Genomic DNA, 21,606 nt, shown 5'->3' with positions numbered 1-21,606 from the left:
TAGTGGTGTGTCACAGGGATCAGTGCTGGGTCTTTTGTTGTTTGTCATCTACATCAATGATCTGGATTATAATGTGGTCAACTGGATCAACAATTTTGCAGATGACTCCAAGAATGGGGCTGTAGTGAATAGTGAGGAAGGCTATTGTGGCTTGCAGACGGATCTGCACAGCAGGCAAAATGGCAGATGGAATTTAATGCAGACTAGTCCGAGGTTTTGCGCTTTGGTAGGAGCACCCAGGGAAGGTCTTACTCAGTGAATGGTAGGGCATTAAGGAGTATAGTAGAACAAAGGGATCTGGGAATACAGGTACATAATTCATTGAAAGTGGCGTCATGGGAAGATACGGTCGTAAAGAAAGCTTTTGGCACAATGGCCTTCATGAATCAATGTATTTAGTTCAGGAGATGGGACGTTATGTTGAAGTTGTATGGGGTGCTGGTGAGGCCTAATTTGGAGTACTGTGTGCAGTTTTGGCCACCTACCTACAGGGAAGATGCAAACAAGTTTGAAAGAATGTAGAGACAATTTACAAGGATGTTTCCCTGTCTGGAGGACCTGGGTTACAAGGAAAGATTGAATGGATGACAGCTGTATCCTTTAGAACATAGAAGATTGAGAGATTTGATTGAGGTATACAAAATTATGAGGGGTATAGATAGGGTAAATGCAAGTAGGCTTTTACCACTGAGCTTGGATGTGACTATAACCAGAGGTCATGGCTTAAGGGTGAAAGCTGAGAAGTTCAAGGGGACCGAGGGGAAAGTTCTTCACTCAGAGGGTCTTGAGAGTGTGGAATGAGCTGCCAGCACAAGTAGTCATTGTGAGCTCGATTTCAATGTTTAAGAGAAGTTTAGATAAGCACATGGATGGTAGGGTTATGGAGGGCAGGTCATTGGGAGTAGGCAGTTTAAATGGTTCCAGCATAGACTAGATGGGCCGAAGGGCCTTTCTGTGCTGTACTTCTCTGTGACTCTATAACCCTGAAATCATTTTAGAAACGCTTACCTCTTTGAACCTCTTCTGCCACTCATCTTTAAGGCTGACCCAACAGGAAGCTGCAACTGCTTCCCCACTCAAGTCCATAATTATAGCAGTCAAGCCTTGATGATATACTGCATATTTTGAAGTGTGCCTGTTAACTTCATAGAGTGTCCTTTCCGCAGGCTCACTACAGTAAATTCAGGCTACGTCCACACTAGACCGGATAAATCCATAACCGAAGCTTTTTCTCTTCGTTTTGACCCTCCGTCCACACTGAAATGGTGTTTTCCTCCCCCGAAAACAGAGCTTTTCTGAAACACTCTCTAGAGTGTATAAATCTGAAAACGCCGGTTGGGCGTTGTAGTGTGTACGGGGTAGTCAGATGTTTTAAAAAAACCTGTTGTCCCTTTCATTGATGAAGAGACTATGGCTGTAGGAAATGTTTCCAGGCTGACCCCTCTGTGGGAGTGGGGAAGATGTTGGTGGGGCCACCCAGAGGTCTGTATGTTCGTATGTGTAGCTATTGTAGCGGCTGTGAGGCTGGTATTGTGTCAGTTTTTCAATGTTCGTCGTCCGCCGGGTCATACTGTCTGTGAGCTCCCTGTCGGTTGCCTCTATATGCTCTAGTACTTGTTTCTTCAGTTTTAAGTCCTCTTGCGCGAGGGCCAACAGCTGTCCGTTGTTCGGCAATTTCCTTTTAAGTTTATCTAGTCTGTAACTGGACAAACGGGCACCAAGTATACCCTTTCCTCTTTGTTTGTTTTCTGTAGCGGCGTCCTGCGCATGCCCAGTAGGAGGCGATTCGCCAAAATACCCATTTTAATGTGGATGGAGGTATTTTCAAAAACGCCTGGTGTGGACGCTATCGTTTTTACATGAAACCGGCATTTTCAAAATTATCTGGTCTAGTGTGGATGTAGCCTCAGTTGTTAAGACTGTACAGATTGAGAAAACAATTGTTTCTATTTACAACATTAAAACTAAATGCGTAACACAGTTAAGATTTGAAAGAAACGCAAGCAAGCTGTAAATTACTTTTATTATTCATTACTACATTTTCCAAACAAAAAACCTCAAATAGACCAAATATGAGGCATGTACATTGATTTGTTGCAGAATGAATAGTAAGCAAATTTGTTGTATGCCTTGGCTATGTTAGAAATAGAAAGACCAAATCCCAATTGGATGGCTATGTTTTTCCAGATTCAGTGCAAATTTACTCTTCGACTTCCTGTGAACAAATAATTTACCCAAGAATAGCAGTTGGCCTGAGCCATTTTAACTGCACAGTAGTGCTGTGGTGAGTGCAAAGCTTTACAGGGCCAGCTGTAAGATCGGGGTTCAATTTCCAACGCTGTCTATAAGGAATTAGAGCATTCGCCCAGTTACTGAGTGGGTATCCTCCCATGTTACAAAGATGTCTAAGTTAGGGTTAGTAAATTATGGGCATACTATGTTGGCACCAGAATCATAGCTGTTTTTTGTTGATGCAAACTGCATGTTTGATGTTTCGATGTGATTGTGACAAATAAAGCTAATCTTTAACTTTGTGTCCATCATGAATTACAATTGATAAGTGAAAATTTGCCACTTTGATATTCATGAAACTGCAGATTTAAAGTAAATGAAGAGCAAATTGCATCACTACACAGTGTGTTTAATGTTCAATGTTTTATTAATTCAATGACTGTAATCAGTTGAAACACAAAATCATAACCATATGCAGGGGAAAAAATATTTGATATTTGCCATCCTTGGTTATAACACTGTTGCACTCCTGAACTATTCACATTACAATCTGTAAGTATCACGCTAGGACTTAGATTTCTTTCCAGTTTTTTTTAATGTACAGTTTTTAAAAAGCAGCTGTTCTATTTTAAAAATAGTTAAAAAGGAAAGAACAACTGTCAGTTTCTGTAGTCTACTAGGTGAAAAAAGTATTCGGCATGCTGGAAATGTCCCATTCATCCAAATTCTTCTTCAGTGTCAGTCCACAAGCCAAGACCACTCATCTGATAAGTTGCTGGAGTTCAGCAAGAAGAGTTCATTCTTTGCTGGACAAGAAACATGTTGGAACATTTAGCCACTTTGTGCATTTTGCTACAGAAGTAGGAAAAAATTGTTTTATAAAAAAAAGTCAAAATACTTTTTTAAACAAAATGCATTTTACATTAATATCCATCGGCATTTCAGAAAACTTCTAATGTTTGACAGAATATTCAATTTAATTTGGGAAATGCTGCAAATGATTGGTTATATATTTTGATCATCTAACATTTTGTTCACACCATTACATATTTTCTCCAGGGAAGCTTTGTAAGGTCCAAATGGATTGTAAAGGGCAGCCAAGAATTCACAATCTGCGAAGTGATTAAAAACATGATTGACACGTCCATGTGACTTAGCTGTTAGATGGCGGTCAATAATCTGATGAAGCATGTCTCTGCAATCATTCAGAAGTTTGGACAAAACATTACGATCAAAAGTAAAGTCAACTTGGTGGAAACTGACAATAGTCATTGCTAACTGATGAACCTTCTTTTTGAACGTTTCCATGAGTAACACCTCGCCTTCATTGAACTGGTTATTTCTGTTGAGAACCACCAATTTTATGACCATCTTGATAAGATTTTTGATGATCTTCTCTGCCTCCTTTTTGCTCTGTGTGTATTCCTTGCTTACTTTGTATAATTCATCCAAAACATCACTGCTTGTATCATCTATCAATGCTGTTGCTATTGACTTTGAAGCCATCTTGCCAAGTATTTTCTTTTGGGCTTGCACAGCCAGACTCTTAGAATTGAATACCTCCGTAGCCACTGAAAAAGAAACATAATAGATTTAACATAAAGCCAAAAACTGTAATATCAGGAATGATTCAAGACTATTATTCTGTTTGAATGAATACGATCTGTTGCTAATTATCAATGATGCATCTAATAACATAGAGTAGTGATCGCCAACCAGTCAATCGCAATTGACCGGTCGATCTTTGAGACTTTCCCAGTAGGTCCCGAAAAAAAAAAAAATACACAAATACATTATGCCTGATAAACCTTTTGATGCAAAAGCAAATTTTACCCCTAGAGCACATATGTGAGTCATACGTAGTAACTTCTACTTTGAAAAGGACCACTCTACAACTTCATGTCTAAAGGTACAACTTATCGGGGACGGCAAAACCAAAGTGGTGGAGGGGCTTATACACACATGTACAGAAAAGACCAGAAGTAAAACCCTGCAACACTGGAAACATCCTCTGTTTACAAACAGCTTTCCGTAGCGGGAGTATTGCTATATTACCATTATCCTAATTGGTATTAACTTATCTTTATAATGCTCACATTACAACACCTTTAATTCTAAGTTTCATCATTTAATTTTATTTCAACAAGAAAAATAAATGAATAAAAATTGCCTGTTGCACTCAGTGTGATGACTGGGGCTGAATACTTTCTGCTAGTTCCCTGAAATTTGGCTCATAACTACAGACAGCCAGTCTGAGACAGTCTGTGAGGTGTCTGTCAGTAAGATAGCTCCTGTACTTAGATTTAATAATTTTCATTTGTGAAAATGCAACTTCACACAGATAAATCGACCCGAAGTAGGCACTGACTTTTAGTGCACATGTGCTGAGATGAGAAAACTTCTCCCTGCTGACAAGTCACCGTCCCTTGATCTTGCTTTCAGCTCGATGTCATTTTGCAAATCAATTATTTCCATTTCAATATCACTTGGCACACCAAATACTGGCAGGAATTTAGCTGCTATCTGTTCTATATCGATCGGCAGAAATGGGTTTGAAATAAATGCAGCAATATCTTTCATGACGTTTAACTCCCCAAAGCGCAGATCGAACTCCATTGCCAGTTTGTCTAGGTAAGCACAGTACTGCTCAGGGCAAAAAGCATTTTTCTTCCTTGATGGCCTATAACAGTTTCTCCAAGATGGGAAAGTGTGTCAGCCTCCCGTTCTTTAAATTTGAAATCCAAACACCTAGCTTAGCCTTAAACGCATTTACTGCGCTTATCATGTGGGGCAGGTGTCGGTCTTTTCCCATGAGCTCATTGTTCAGTGCGTTGAATTTAGCCGTTGGTCTGTCAGAAACCCTAAACCCAGTAGCCATGCATTATCTGATGGTTCCTCATGCTCCTCGTTTCTTTATCTCAGGCAGCAAGTCAACAAACCTTTGCAGCACAGCGTCCTCGCAAACCTCCTGACAGACTGAATATTCGTATGGACAGTTTCCTTTGTTAGACAGAATGTTGAATATGTCACATTTTTCAGGTGTTTTGTATTGGTAAACTGTTACTGAGACACTAGTGTAAGTTTCAGGGGTACGCAAGCTAATGACACCACTGTTTTTTGTTTCCCAGTTCTTCTACATTTAGGGAATGTTGGAACTTAAAGGGGGAGAGGTATTGTAATGTGAGCATTATAAGGGTAGGTTAATACCAATTAGGATAATGATAATATAGCAATACTCCCACTACGGAAAGCTGTTTGTAAACAGAAGTTGTTTCCAGGGTTGCAGGGTTTTACTTCTGGTCTTTTCTGCTCATGTGTGTATAAGCCCCTCTGCTGCATTGGTTTTGCCGTCCCAGATAAAGTTGTTTCTTTGGACATGAAGTTGAAGAGTGGTCCTTTTTCAAAGTAGAAGTTACTACAAAAGGTATGAAGTATTATAATACTGTATTCTTAAAGAAAGTCAGCTATGGCCTGTTTGATATGCTAGTTACAGTGTTTTCTTGGTTGAATTAGTTTGAAAGTTTGACAGAAGCATTTTATGTAATTCAAATACAATTAGCCCAAATAAAAGGCCTCAAGTTGGAAGTACAATCAGAGCTGTTATTTCTCTAAATGATTTAGTAGGTCGATCTTACCTTTCACTAAGGCCGAGGTAGGGGATCTTGGGCTTAAGAGGGTTGGCAACCACTATTATAGAGTAATGCTGGCATTTACTCTTAAACTTCTCCATATACAACATTGTGAGGAACTTCAAGAATTCAGTATCGATTTGGAAGTTGTGAAGTTGCACTTAATGGCTCAATGTTGCTTTCAAGTGTGCTGGAATGGAGGAGTCAGTAACTAGCAAGGGGGTGTAAAGTTGCAGCAACTTCTCCTACTTCAGTGTACATTTTACATGACCAACCTACATCAAGTTGGTCCTTACATATTTCAGTGGAGAGTACATCAAAGTAATGTAGATTTTAAGCAACTTTAAACACTTAAGAATATTTACATTATTTCATGTTCTGTCATTTTTAAAACTGTAAATACTTTTAAATAGCTTTATTTTTTTCAATGGTTTATGAACATTCCTGAATATTTTTGAACATAAGGAATTTATAGAATCTCAAAAGTTTTGATGATTCTCGGTCACAGGGCATGCCTCAGCTGATTGCAAGATCCTCAATACTATTAGTTGACGCTCTGTAGTCTCTGTCTGTGCCCTCACTCCTCCTGCAATTTCACTTGATTGCATAACATTACTGAAGTTCCTGCTGTCAGATCCAGCTTGCTTTCCCCGTGTTCTCTGAAGTAATCAGGAACCAGAGGTCAGCTGACTATACAACCTAGGGTGCTAGTTATAAGTTTGACACACAGCCATCACCTGCTGCACTGCACAATATTTTCAGCCATGCCGGGATAAAAATTAATAGTTCCAAGTTTATAGGGAGACAGGGGTTGAAAAACAATCAGACATGATTGACTGGCATTGTAGACTTAATGGGCCAAATGATCTAATTATGCTGCAATTTCTTATACTCTTATGCTCTACTATCACCCCATTTCCCCTGATCCCATTAGCTCTAGAAACTGTGTCTGGTGTCTCCATGAATATATTTAATGATGTGGCTTCAAATTGCTTTCTATAGCAGATAACTTCAATGGGTTCATTGCTCTCTGGGTGAAATCCTTTCTCCTCACATATGCCTAACATGGTTTACTCCTCATCCTTAGAGCAAGGCTCTCGACCTGTACTCTAGTATTTGAAAGACTATTTCTGCATCTGTTCCATCCTGCTGGAAGTGATTACTTTTGAGCTAAAATATGTTTCTTAAATATGATGCTTTCTAATTTCCTGGTGACACTTCCCAGAAACATTTCAATTAAAATGGCCTTGGCTTCGTTTCTAGTAGTTCTGGTTGCCTTTGCTAAACTTTGGGGATGACTAGTTGGAAACAACAATAGGATCTGGTGCTCTGATTAAGCTGCTAACATAGAGCATGATGTCAATCACACCCACTTTCTAAATTCCTTCAATCTCACTTCCACTTTTCTCGTTGAATCTCATCTGTTTATCCCCTTCCTTCCTCGTTTACATTTCTGCCAACCTTCTATCCAAATCCATTGTCAACTAACACACACAAAATGCTGAAGGAACGCAGCAGGTCAGGCAGCATGTATGGAGAGGAAAAAACTGTCAATGTTTCAGGCCGAAGCCCTTCATCTTACCTGAAATGTTGACCATCTATTCCTCTCTGCAGATGCTGCCTCACCTACCTAGTTCCTCCGGCATTTTGTGCGTATTGGATTTCCAGTTTCTGCAGATCTCCTGTGCCTATCCATTGTCATCTATCTATTATTTCCTGTTGGCTGGCCAAGCAGTAGAAGGAACAGGGGCTATTTAAGAAGGCAGAGTTCAAGTAAGAGATCATGTTATTTTTTTCCAATCAGCAGTGTATAAAAGGGAAGCGCACTCTTACAGGAACCAACAATTTGAGAGGGCTGTGTGGTCAAAGTGTATTGTTTATTTTTGGTGAGAAGGGCAAGCAGCCTTAGAGTAAAGTAAGGTCTTTCCTCTTTTTCCAATCATATAATTACAAGAGGGGTAGTAATGGCAGTTACCAGGGTGGTATGTCCCTCCTGTGAAGTGTGTGGCAGATCAGGAGGAAGGTAGTCAATTGTCTACAGGAGGTACGTCTGGTTGCTGCTTCTCTCAATCAGTCAAAGCAGCATTTGGATTCACTAAGGAATACACAGGAGGCAGAAAGTGTTTTAGATATGAGATTCAGGGAGGCCGTCACATCAGATAGGTAGGTGACCACCAGAGGGAGCAGGCAGGCAGTGGCTATTTCCTTCTCCTATAGGTTTACTAGCTTGGATTACTGTTGGGAGGCAATGGGTCCCTGGGAGAAAGCAACAGTAGCAGCAAGACAGGGAGGGCTAAAAGGAGAATGAAATAGCCAGGGCAAGTAATATTAAGGAGAAATCCTAGGCACTTTATGTCTATAGTAAAAGCTTGAGGGTTGCTAGGAAAGGGTGTACGTCCACACATGTGAAAAGAAAGGAACTTGTGCGTGGAGCCATTGAGATCCTAAATGAGAATTTCACATCAGTATTCACCGATGAGAAAGGATGATGTTGAGATCAGGATGGGCTATGCTAACATTCTAAGGCATGTCAAGATTAAACAGGAGGTGGTGTTGGGTGTCTTATAAAACATTAAGGTGGTTAAGTCCCCAGGATGAGGCAGGTAAGGGAAGAAATTACGGGGGACTTGACAGAGATAGTTGTATCCTTGTTACCCATAGGCAAGGTTCCAAACGTGTGAGGCTTGTGTTGTTTACTTGTTTCTAGGGTGGATATAACAAACACCAAAGGCCATAGTTTGAGGCTGGGAGGGGGGATATTTAAAGGTGACTTGCAAAGCAAGTTGTCTTACATACAGAATGACCAGTGCCTGCAAGGTGCAGCCAGGGCTGGTGATAGAAGCAGCTATAATAGCAATATTTAGGATGCATTTAGACAGACACGTGAACAAGCAGGAAGGAGAGCAGTAAAGAGCAGATTGGATTATTTAGATTGGCATCATGGTGAAGCAGACATGATAAGCTGAAGGCCCTTTTCCTCTACTGTACTATTGCAGCAAATTTTGTTTTGCACTATTCATATTGTTATTCACTTAATTTTAACTCTACTGATTCTGTGACCACTGTTACTGAAGAGACCTATTCTCACATACTGATCTGTTCATTCCCTTTTCTTTTCTCTAGGTGCCCAATAGTTACATTTCCCTGTCCTCCCCACCCTCTTTCCCCTATTCTTGAAGCATCGATGCAGAGAGTGGGAGGTCATGCAAAAGAAGAAAGATTACAGGCAATTTTCAAGTGCAAATAGCCTGCACTTTTTCTCTGTGAAACATCTTGGAGCATTTTGCAATTGTTAAGAATAGCTGGGCATGGAAATCACAACTTGATGCAGCAAGAGAACTACAAGAAGATGCTACTGCCTCAAAAAATAATGCTTTAAGGTATTTTAGGACCGTGTAACATTTAACTCAAGCAATGGTGATCTCCAACATGAGAAGGCCTAATTGACACCTGCCTACAGTCAATGATATTACCACTATGGAGGCCCCAGTAGTAATGTGATAAGAATACTCAATGATCCTAAGCTATATCGGTGCTTGACAACTAAAGGAAGCTGTGCATTTGGCAGCAAACGTTACACCTTCTATTTCCTAAAGCTGTTCCACAGCCTAAAAATCTCAATCATGCTCTATTTGCTTGGATGAATGCAACATCGCTATGTTTAAACAGATGAGCAGTACCAAATATAAAATTCTCCTCGTCTTCAAATTATCTGTCAGCATAAACATCCAATCCCAGCACCAACAGCTGCAGCGAGTCATATTTACAGAATGTATTTCAAGATCTTATTACATTCAGGAATTTGCCACTACTTTCCAACCCTCTTCACAAGGTCAGCAGGTAAATGGCAATGCCACCAACTAGAACTTGCTCTAGCAAGTTATATACCATCCTACAACTTCAGCATCACTGGATCAAAATCCTGGTGCTGTCCATGTAAATCAAAAGTACCATAACAGCCATAATAATAAAGAAGCATGTCATGGAAAGTTAACAGTCTTGGAAACAATATCAAGTTCAGCAAGGGTGTGAAATTTTAACATTCAATACTGAGAATTGACCAGTATTCAAATCTATAAATTTTCAACTAAACCTGAAAAAAATGGTAAAAGAAGTGAAGGAAAAACCCATCCAACTTCATGGACACTAATCTATCAGCAGCCAAGTGTATCACCTTGTGAGAGTTTTGTTAAGGGTGACCAAGGTAGTTGTACTAATGGAGACAAAGGTTTAATTTCACATTAAGGAGACCATCCTTCCTGTGGTGTGGAATTTATTGACATTAATTCAGATCTCAATTCCTCTCCCATCTCTTTTTCTGTACCACAGAATAGCACACAAGAAGCAATACCAAGCATACCTCAATCCAAGAAACCAACCTGGGTGACAAGCTTACAGAAAAGAACAGATAGACTGAGTTCAATTAAATCACGTAAAATAGATCATTTCAGGATTCTGCAGCCCTCCTATGTCAAGAAAGGTGATGGGCAATTAAACTGTTAATGAAGGGAGGCAGCTCTTTTAGCATCCCTATTGTCAGCAATGGTGGAGTCAGCATACAATCCTACAGATAAACATCTTGGCCCGGAGTCTGAAGTGAAGGTAACCACCTTCTGTGCAGCAATCTATTTCAGCCACCTCCTGAGTTCCTATCAAAACAACCAATTCAATTGACTGTACATGACATCAGGGAATTGCTAACTACACGTTTTAGCAAAATGTGACAAGACAATAGCTCAACTGCACCATTGAAAACTTATCCAGAACAAATCATGCTTGCAATACTATCATCTATGTGATAATATGAAAAATTGACGAGACATGCCTTGTCCATAAAGGGCAGACAAATTCAATTTGACCAATTAGTGCTTCATCAATATACTCTCATATGATGGATCAATAACAATTCTATCAAACAACACTTTCCAGTAACTTGTTTAGTGATGCATAATTTGGGTCCCACTCAAACCCTCATCTCCAATTCTCTCTACAACAAACAGCCATATCCCAGGCATTAGGAGACTATATTCTGGCATCAAGACACATTTGGCTGACTAGCATGCAAATCTCATGTAAAGCTGAAATCAATCAATATTAGCCATTCAAAGCACAAAAGGAAGATGGAGAAATATCAATTCAGCCCTTGGACTCACGGCATGAATTTGTCAGGAGTATATGGAAGTGAGGTGGGGGGGGGGATGTCAGTGGAGGGCAGTTGGCTCATGGTATCTCCGCTCCTTGTACGAGAGCTAACTAACCTAATCCCACCATTAAGCTCTCGGCTCCTTGGTCTACTGCTATGCAAATATAGTTTAAGTATAACGAGGGTGTCAAAAGGTCCTTTGTGTTTGCTCTATCCAGAGTCATCATAATGTAATACACAATTAATCTTTCTCCATCTCCTCTACCTTATTTTCATTTCCCATTTTTTGGCTAACCTCCCAGTATGTTTTGCATTAGAAATGGCCCCACAGTTTGGTCAAGTCAAGTCGCTTTTATTGTCATTTCAACCATAACTGCTGGTACAGTACACAGTAAAAACGAAACAACGATCCTCCAGGACCACGGTGCTACATGAACTCATTGAAATATTTGAGGCCTGTGGAATCTTACTGGTAGCAGATTTGTAGTCACAAAATACACATCAACCAATAACCTTTTTGCTATTGAACCAAGAATGGATTTAATCTGCACTTCTATTAGTTATTAATTAATTGTCATTGATTAATTGCCCCTCATTAATATTTCTCTTACCAAATGCTATAGCTTGGATTTATCTATAGCCATTCCAGTCCCCTTTTGAGAAATCTTAGTATAGTAAATTTGACTCCTATTTTGCACTTTTACATAATTATGATAAATCTATCTGAATTATGATCACTACTCAGAATTATGACATTCTTAGTGATATCTCTCTGTCACAAGATCTGAAATGGCAATAATCTTTGTCGATTGCACAGTCTTTACTTACACATCAACCAGCCAAGGAGGAACAGGCCCATGTTAGCAAGCAGCAAGGACTGGACAGCACTGGTGTTGGCTAAAGTGTGGAACAAATGTAACCCGTCATTTATGAACAACACCTACAAGACAGCGCTTAATTACCTCACCTTTGGCAAATATCCCACCAGTGACATCCTGGGGCTCATTACTGACTAAAAATATTACCGGGCCATATTGATTGTGACGATAATGAAAGTTCAGAGGCTGGATATTCTTCTGTGGATGACTCTCTCCCCAAATGCTTTCCATGAGCTACAAGCCAGGAGTGGAAAACAGACTCTCTCCTCCTCTGTGTCAATACAGCTCCACAACAATGTTCTACACCACTCAGGATAAGGCAGCCCTCTTGCTCGGCATGTTAATCACCACCTTACACATTCATTCCATGCACCACAATGTACTATCACTGCAGCCTGAATCACCAGTAACACACAGCACTGCAAATTCCCTGAAAGTTGCATCATAGGTAGAAATGGTGGTAAAGGTAGCCATTTGGAATACTGACCTTTATCAATTAGAGCTCTGAGTACAGGAGTTGTGAAGTTACGTTGCACTTCTACAAGATGTTGGTGAGGCAATGTACAATTTTGATTATCATGTTATAGGAAAGACACCAAGCCAGAAAGAGTTCAGAAAAGATTTAAAAGAATGTTGTCAGATATCAAGAGTCTGAGTTATAGGGCGAGGTTGGGCAGGCTAGGATTTTAATCACTTGAGCACAGGAGATTGAAGAGAGTCCTTGCAAAGACACGTATAGAATCATGAGAGCCATAGATGGGCGGGGGGCAAAGATATGCAGTCTTTCTCATATGTTAAGCCAATAAAAAATTAAAGGGCACAGGTTTAAGATGAGAGGGGAAATGTAAGAGGGTCATGTGGGGCAATTTTTTCAGAGGGTTGTGTGAATATGGAATGTGTTGCCAGAGGAAGTGTTGATACAGGTACATTAACAACATTTAAAAGGCACTTGAGCAGGTGCATGGATGGGAAAGGTTTAGAGAGATATGGGCCAAACACAGGGAAGAGGGACGAACTTAAAAGGGAATCCTAGTCAGCACTGGCAAATTGGGCCAAAAGCCCCACATCCATGTTGCATTGTTCAATGACTCTGACTCTAACTCATCAAGTTCTGCTAACAGCATCTGTTAAAATAAGAATCTTTAGCACTTGGAAGCAAAATGAAACCAAGCAAAGAGGAAGATCATTTGTCATTATTTCTCTGTTCCTGCATTGTCATCGCACCAAATCAGAATCCTTTAACTCCCTCATTAGCAGAAATGTAGGAGTATTTATGTCACAAAGGATGCAAAAGTTCACAGCAATGGCTCACCACATTCTCAGAAGTATTTGGGGATGGTTATTTTATATACAGATAAAAACAAACTACTTATCAGAATAGCACAATTAACTTTTTACCCCCTTAAACATACTACCCAAATCTTCAGGTAATTGGCTTTCACACCATGCCATGGACTAATATGACTAAACACAATTTTCACTCCTGAATATAACTGGCAATTATAACTTCAAGTCAGATGCCCTGCTCTTCAGCACTGAGTCTAGATACAACTCACTCTGTCAATCATTCAAAGGAGTTTGTTCCCTTCTGTGCAGGTGATCAATCTTGTTTGCGGGACCCTTGCAGGTTACTCTCATTTGCCTCAGTCATTTTGCAACAGATCTACAACAATTGATTGATACAAACTCTTCTATTTTGATGTACCAGCTGTGTCTAAATAAGCGTATGTATGTACGTCCGCAAGTTGCTCAAGTTGGTCTTTGTCATAAATTTTCTCAGAATGATTATTTTGCCAGGCAAGACCTTGCAACATATCAACAGCAAGAAAAATTCTTACTCTAGTGAACGCATACATCTTGACTTGAACAAGTACTAGCACAGAAGCTCAAAAGAAAGCAGATAAATAAATTGTGCTCTTGAACTAATGCTATTTGTGTCTCTGTATGAACAACTCATTTTTTAAAGGTCATTCTGTTCTATAAATGTTATTTTATGAGAAAAATCTCATAGTTGTGCCATGGTGAAATAAGTTATTTGGTCAATGTTATGCATAAAGGCCACTTCAGCTTATACAATACAGCCACTTGACTACTTTAATCTTGTTTTGCCTTGATTTAAATGCATTTTAGAAAATTCCTCATGTCACACAGAAGGTAGCTTTCAGACAGTAAAAGGGAACTACCAAATATGTTTTTTAGACTGGCAAGGACCCTTCTCATTCTGCTACTGATAGAAACCATTGCGACTTCCTCATTCTATTGATAGGCATTCTTGCGAATATAAAAGTTTCCACTTGTTATGTAATGGGCACATTTCCTTCATTTACCAAGTGAGGTAAGGCTGTGGCAGTACTGATAGAAAGAATAGTTCCACAGAATATAGGGAGGGACAATGACCAGAGAGCAAGATGATACAATAAAGCGAGAAAAAAAAGAAGGAAAATAACAATAAAGATAGGGAGGGGAACTTGAGAGAGATGGAGCAAAGGGTGACTGAAAGAAAAAAAATATCAGTATAGCTTGTAGTTGGTTGGGAATGAATCTAATTTAAATTTTTAAAAGTTACATACTTAATTTGTGAGAGGGGCACCAAGAATAATGAAACTATAAATGGGAGAACTTGATAGGGTAAGCGTGAGCTAGCTTGAGGAACAGAGTAGTAATGAAATAATTGTCATTTTTTACCACAGTATACAAGAGGGGTGATCCTTTAATTAAAAGGAGGTTGGGTACGAGATTTTTTAAAAAGAGATACAGACAAAAACACAAAGATAAAACAGGGAAGATGACTTGGTTATCCTTAGCCAATGCCTATCATTTCAGGGGCTTAAAAAGGAAGTATTATGCTTGTTAATTTAAAAAAAGGTCTGTGTGGCAACTGTGATTAAAACACAAGATTGAACATGAAATTGACTTGTAGCACTGCTGTTCAAACAAACATTTTAATTCTACATTATGTCTTTTTGGAAAATGTATTTTTTGGTAAAAATTGCAAAATTCAGCCAGAAGATTATTCTTATTCATGTTGATTAAACAGCGTGGCATTGACTCATTTCCTAAAATAATGACAGAGGAAAACAGCAGGATGAGTGGAAAGAAAAAGCTTTTGTGTGCAGTAACATCTGTAGGCTGAGCCTTGTGAAAATAGAAAACCTGTCCATAAAAATTATCTTGATCTATTTAAGTTTCAAAATTATTAGTAAGTACTTCTACTACAAATTTTGATCTACAATATATTTTAACCTTTAATAATGCACAATAAACTGTAGTTTGCAAAACAACTAAAATGTAGCATTTGAGTTGATTTTGCAAAAAGGAATTATCATTTACTTTGCTTATTAACTTTCTCTTTTAGCAGCCAACTGCTGAATCTTCTTTAAAATATTTTATCACAGGTGCCTTGTGATATTTTATAATCACAAGGCACCTGTGCTCAGCCAACAGATGTTACTGCACACAAAGCTTTTTCCTTCCAGTTTCAATAAAAGCAGAAATGTGATTTACCATGATTCAAGAGTTACTGTTTCATGGGTTAGTTAAATTTACTAAGTGAAAAACATTTGGTGGCTTAAGATCAAATTTGATGCACTATGAAGTTAAAGAAAGTACGCTGTATTAAAAGTAGCAGTGCTCCTGTTGATTTTCACCATTTGTTATTTATTTACATGGTCATGCGTGGTCTTCCGTTATAACAGATGAGACTTAGAAGTTTGATGTTAGCACTTAATCACTGGAGTTAGTGAATGAAGTTTCCGTTAATTTCAACATCTCTGTATACTGTATCTCTATATACTGTTAATATAGTTTTATACTAGTTCAAAGTTCAAAGCAAGTTGATTATTAAAGTTAATATATATCTCCATTTACTTCCCTGAGATTCCTATTCTTGTGTGGGCATTCATGGTAGATACAAAGAAGCACAATAGAACCAATGAAAAACCACACATGACAAAGAGACAAACTACCAATGTGCAAAAGACAACAAATTGTGCAAATACAAAAAAAAATGAGTAAACAATAAATATCGAGAACACATTGTGGGTGTGGAATCTATAAGAACGAGTCCATAGATTGTGGAATCAGTTCAATGTTGGGGTGAGTGAAATTATCACACCTGGTTCAAGAGCCTGATGGCTAAGAGATAAAAACCGTTTCGGAACATTGTGATGTGGGACTTGAAGATCCTGTACCTCCATCCTGATGGTGGCAACAAGAAGGGAGTATGGCCTGGATGGTGGGGGTTCTTAATGATTGATGCTGTTTTCCTGCAACAGCACTCAGTGCAGATGTGCTCAGTGGTGGTGAGGGCTTTACCAGTGATGGACTGGGCTGTATCCACCACTCTTTGGAGATTTTACTATTCAAGGGCATTGGTGTTTCATATCAGGCCTTCATGCACCATGCATCTGTAGAAGTTTATCAATGTTTTAGATGACATGCCAAATCTGCGCAACTTCTAGGAAAGTGGAGGCGCTGACAAACCTTCTTTGCAATGGCAGTTACACGTTGGACCCAGGACAGATCCTCTTAAATGATAACGCTGAAGAACTTAAGGTTGCTGACCATCTCCACTTCTGATTCCCTGACGAGGAATGGCTCATGGCCCTCCAATTTCCTCCTCCTAGAATCAATTTTTGACACTGCGTGACAGGTTGTTGTCGTGGCAGCATTCCACCAGATATTCAAACTCCTTCGTAAATGCTGGTACGTCATCACCTTTAATTCAGCCCACAACAAATTGCATTGGAGCTGTACTTAGTCTCACAGTCATAAGTATAAAGAGAGTAGAGCAGGGGGCTAACTACACAGCCTCAATGAGTATCTATGCTGATGGTGATTGTGGAAAAGGTATTGTTGCCAATCTGAACTCTGGGGTCTGTAAGTAAAGAAATCGAGGAACCAGTTGTGCAAAGAGATAGGTCTTGGAACTTATTAGTTGGTTATGTGGGGATGATGGTGTTGAATGCAGAGCTATGGTAAATGAAGAGCAACTTAATGTATGCATCTTCACTCTCCAAATGTTTTAGGACTGAGTGAAGAGCAAATAAAATGGCATCTGTTGTCGACATGTTGTAACATTAGGCAAATTGGAGCAAATCCAAGTCACTCCTCAGGCAAGAGTTGATGTGTTTCATCACAAACCTCTCGAAGTACTTCATCATGAATATTCATCAGTATTTTAAACACTGTATCACTATGCCTCTGGATCAAGGGTTACTGAAGATCTTGAAAGATGCCAGAGCTGTTGATAGTCGATTTTAACCTCAGTGAATATGAATGTTCATACAAAAAGTAACTTAGTCACCAGTTACACACACTCTCTCTCTGACGCACAAGCAATTACTAGCGATGTGTGCACAATTGGCCTTGGGTGTACCTGTATCGTACTAACTAATTGCTTCCAATGACCTCTTATGGACACGGGCTGCATGATTCCACTACATAGATGCCATGTTATCTCCAATAAATTGTTTGCAAGATGCTCAGGGACAGTGGTGTGATGCTTTGTGGTTATCAAGGCCACAATCTAATTGTAACCTTGGCGGGGTTAACACTCATGCAAGCTGGCCAATAAAAGGTCTATATATCAATATCTGTTAGATACCTTAAGAGTCCAGTTGTAGATCTGCTCACCTGTTTTTAATTTATTGTGGAAATTCATCATCAATTTGAAAACAGTGAGTGAGTGAGACTTTCGCTATGTCTCTGGATCTCCAGCTCTCTCTCAGCATGTGAGAATCCCCCCCCCCCAAATGGAAAGAACCATCTCTCAGACACCATCCTCATCAGTGACCCACATGGTCTTCTCCAGACTTCAATAACTAGCCAGTTACTCACAGTCCGGAGCCCTGCTGCCTGAGGTTGGTCCATTGAGGGCACATTAATTATGGGCATCCTGAGAGGACACCAAGAGCCCAAGGGTGAGAAGAGCAAATGGGCAGCAAGCACAGGGGAAGTGTCATAGTATAGTGGGAGGGTTCTCAAACTCATGTTGGAAACCACCAAGACTAAGTGAGAACATCTGAATTCCTCACTTCTGCAATTTCCTTTTTGCTTCCAAATATTTGGTTCTTTGTTGTTGCTCCGTTCTGCAGAACATTTTGAGTGAAAGCTGATTAGTAGGTCATGCCATGTCCTGAACCTTTCTGTTTGAATACTGTCTGTTATTTAAAGGTTATTGTGACTTGAAGAATCGCAGAAGGGTGTTGTAAGTATCCAATACCATGTCTTTTTAACCCCCAAACATTGAAATTAGGTTTGTAACTGAATAGAGTAAATTGACAAAGTAACGGCTTCCTCAGAGATGGAGCTGCAAGTTCAGATGAAACTAAAATACCACCAAGAGTGTGACCTGATCAAATGAAATGGTGACAATGCGCAGCTACTACACAATTATACCAGATTGTCTTTCTGATCTTATTGAATAGGCCTGCTATTTTGTATTGCTTTGTTAACCATCCGCTAATGTACTTGACTGCAAGCATTTTTAAATGGGACGTTTGATGAGCACCAATAAAGTTTGCAAATGGCATTAGCTGTTCATTATACAGACATTTGAGCTAAGGCTAATTCAGGATGCAGCAAGCACATAGCTTGAAATGGGAAAGCGCTGTGTACAATCAAAAATAACACTCACATTTTGGAAAGGTTAAACCACAATGGAAAATGGATGCATTCAATTAACTCTTGTTTTGAGAATGTACTTTCTTATTTTAGAGATAAAGTGCCGAACAGGACTTCCCAGCCCAATGAAACTCGCCACCCCGCAAGCCACCTATTTAACACCAGCCTAATCAGAGGATAATTTTCAATGACCAATTAGCCTACATAACCAGTACATCTTTGAACTGTGGGAGGAAACCGGAGCACCTGCAGGACCACGCGGTCACAGGGAAAATGCAGAAACTCCTTACAGATGGCACAGGAATTGAACTCCGAATTCCGATGCCCCACGCTGTAATGGCATCGTGCTAACCACTGTGCTAACGACTTTGTGTGTTGTTTGGCTGCAACTGTAGAAGTGAACTGGTGGTCTCAGCCAAGAGAAGAAGACTGTGGTCACAATAACTTAATGGAATTGATTATGACCATGACGTGGCCGTAGTGTAAGAGCAAGTGAGCCAGAATGGACGTTATCGGATTTACCAGAAGTTTTCAAAGATCAGAAGCTGATTCACATCCTGCAATCCGGCTTTTCGGCTTCGTCTTATTTCTCCAGCTCTTCCTGGTGTTATTGTCACCTTAGTGCACATACTCAGCGATTCGGGATTCATCTGATTCCTAAATGGACATCGAACCCTTGGACACTACCTCACTTTTTAAAAAATATATAATATTTCTATTTTTTGCATGATTTAAAATCTATTCAATCTACGTATACTGTATATACTGATTATTTATTATTATTATACTTTTTTCCTTGTATATTATGTATTGCACTGAACTGCTGCTACTAAGTTAACAAATTTCATGTCACATGCCAGTGATAATAAACCTGATTCTGATTCTGAGTGTTTCTGGTGTCTTAGCTGTTGGTCCTCCGTTTATTCTAGCTCAGCAGACAATGATTGAGGTTATCTACTGACAACATGAGTCTTTGGCTGGTGAATTCTGCTGAGTATCATAAAAATGGTACAGACAGCAAAGTCTAATTATCTCAATTAATACTGCTGCCTTCAATAAACTCCCGATAGGGCTGCGACTGTTATTGTAGCACTGCTCGGCTGGTATGTATGTCAATCTAAGCTGAATGGAGTGGTCAGCCGTTTGTGTAAGTGGCAGTCCTCACCCTCGAGAGTTCATTGTTCAAGGCAGTGTGACTGCCGAAAGGTGAGATGCAGTAGTGACTAAAATGGAATAAATTATAGGAGCTGCAAACACTAATAGCACAGAGGATACGCACTTCTTCTGTGAATGAAAGCTCTGGTGGCTAGAGAACAGTCTATGAATATTCGTAATTGGAGATGGCTATGGCCAATCACTTCCAATGAGCCAAAACTGAAATAGGTCAGACATTGTCACATGGACTAGACAACATCAATGAATTTCCAAATCCACTGGTATGTGGCTTACATCAGTAACTGTGGCCTAGAACGATCTTGAAATTGACCTTGAGGGGAAGCTTTAACAACGGCAGCAATGTAAGGGTGTAGATAAGAGATTTACTCCTCGCACTCACTGGGTAGACAAAGTGTTTAGCGAAAAGCCCTACAATGTTGGTGCCTGGGAGCCATCTGTAGAGGGCCCACGTCATCTACTAACTGAGGTGACAGGTCTAGACAAATCCCGATCTGCTCACAACACTGTAGCTCCACATGCAAGACTTAATATTCACTCTGGGCAATATCCAGAATAAGGGGTCAGCTTGCAAAGTATTGTCCAGCAGTCTGGCTATGAGTACTAGTTGGTTGTGATTGACTGAAAGGTTGTTGTTTCTGATCAACCTAGGTTCAACCCCTTATGAACAAATAGTAACTGTTTTTAGAAAACAGACCATACAACAGTACCACAAAGGAACAGGCCCTTTGGCTTATGATGTTGTGCTGAACTAATTAAATTAGTAATCAAATGCCAACTAAATTAATCCCTTTTGCTAAGACAAGATCTACAAGTATGTGAAGAGCAAGAGGATAAGATGTAAGAGAATAGGACCAATCAAGTGTGACAGGGGAAAGGTGCGTATGGAACCGGAGGAGATAGCAGAGGTACTCCATGAATACCCTGCTTCAATATTCACTAAGGAAAAGGATCTTGGTGATTGTAGGGATGATTTACAGTGGATTGAAAAGATTGAGCATATAGACATTAAGAAAGAGGATGTACTGGAGCTTTTGGAAAGCATCAAGTTGGATAAGTCACTGGGACTGGACAAGGTGTATCCCAGGCTACTGTGGGAGGTGAGGGAGGAGATTACTGAGCCTCTGGCAATGATCGTTACATCATCAATGGGGACGGGAGAGGTTCTGGAGGATTGGAGGGTTGCAGATGTTGTTCCCTTATTCAAGAAAGGGAGTAGAGATAGCCCAGGGAATTATAGACCAGTGAGTCTTACTTCAGTGGTTGGTAAATTGATGGAAAAGATCCTGAGAGGCAGGATTTATGAACATTTGGAGAGGCATAATGTGAGTAGAAATAGTCAGCATGGCTTTGTCAAAGGCAGGTCATGCCTTACGAGCCTGATGTCAGGGGTAAGTTTTTTTGAACATGTGACTAAACACATTGATGAAGGTAGAGCAGCAGACGTAGTGTATACGGATTTCAGCAAGGCATTTGATAAGGTACCCCATGCAAGGCTTATTGAGAAAGTAAGGAGGCATGGGATCCAAGGGGACCTTGCCTTATGGAACCAGAATTGGCTTGCCCACAAAGGGCAAAGAGCAGATGTAGATGGGTCACATTTTGCCTGGAGGTCAGTGACCAATGGTGTGTCTCAGGGATCTGTTCTGGGACCACTTCTCTTCATGATTTTTATAAATGACCTGGATGAGGAAGTGGAGGGATGGGTTAGTAAATTTGCAGATGACACAAAGGTTGGGGGGTGTTGTGAATAGTGTGGAGGGCTGTCAGAGGTTACAATGGGACATCGACAGGATGCAAAACTGGGCTGAGAAGTGGCAGATGGAGTTCAACCCAGTTAAGTGTGAGGTGGATCATTTTGGTAGGTCAAATATGATGGCAGAATATAGTATTAATGGTAAGACTCTTGAAGTGTGGAGTATCAGAG

The 21,606-nt window shown here is 39.9% G+C and overlaps 1 protein-coding gene across 2 annotated transcripts in view; it reads right to left on the bottom strand.

Moving 5' to 3' along the window:
• Positions 1-2,010: 2,010 nt before the first annotated feature.
• The window catches only part of LOC134357306 (tumor necrosis factor alpha-induced protein 8-like), a 90,253-nt gene continuing 70,657 nt past the window's right edge, over positions 2,011-21,606 (bottom strand). For both annotated transcript variants that reach the window (XM_063068702.1, XM_063068701.1), the window contains one exon: positions 2,011-3,803. In XM_063068702.1, coding sequence (XP_062924772.1) covers positions 3,238-3,803 — 566 coding nt within the window. In that variant the 3' untranslated portion in view covers positions 2,011-3,237. The remainder of the gene's footprint in view (positions 3,804-21,606) is intronic.

This window comes from Mobula hypostoma, chromosome 16 (genome assembly GCF_963921235.1).
Source record: "Mobula hypostoma chromosome 16, sMobHyp1.1, whole genome shotgun sequence".
Lineage (NCBI taxonomy): Eukaryota > Metazoa > Chordata > Chondrichthyes > Myliobatiformes > Myliobatidae > Mobula > Mobula hypostoma.
This window is presented reverse-complemented; position numbering and strand designations above follow the sequence as displayed.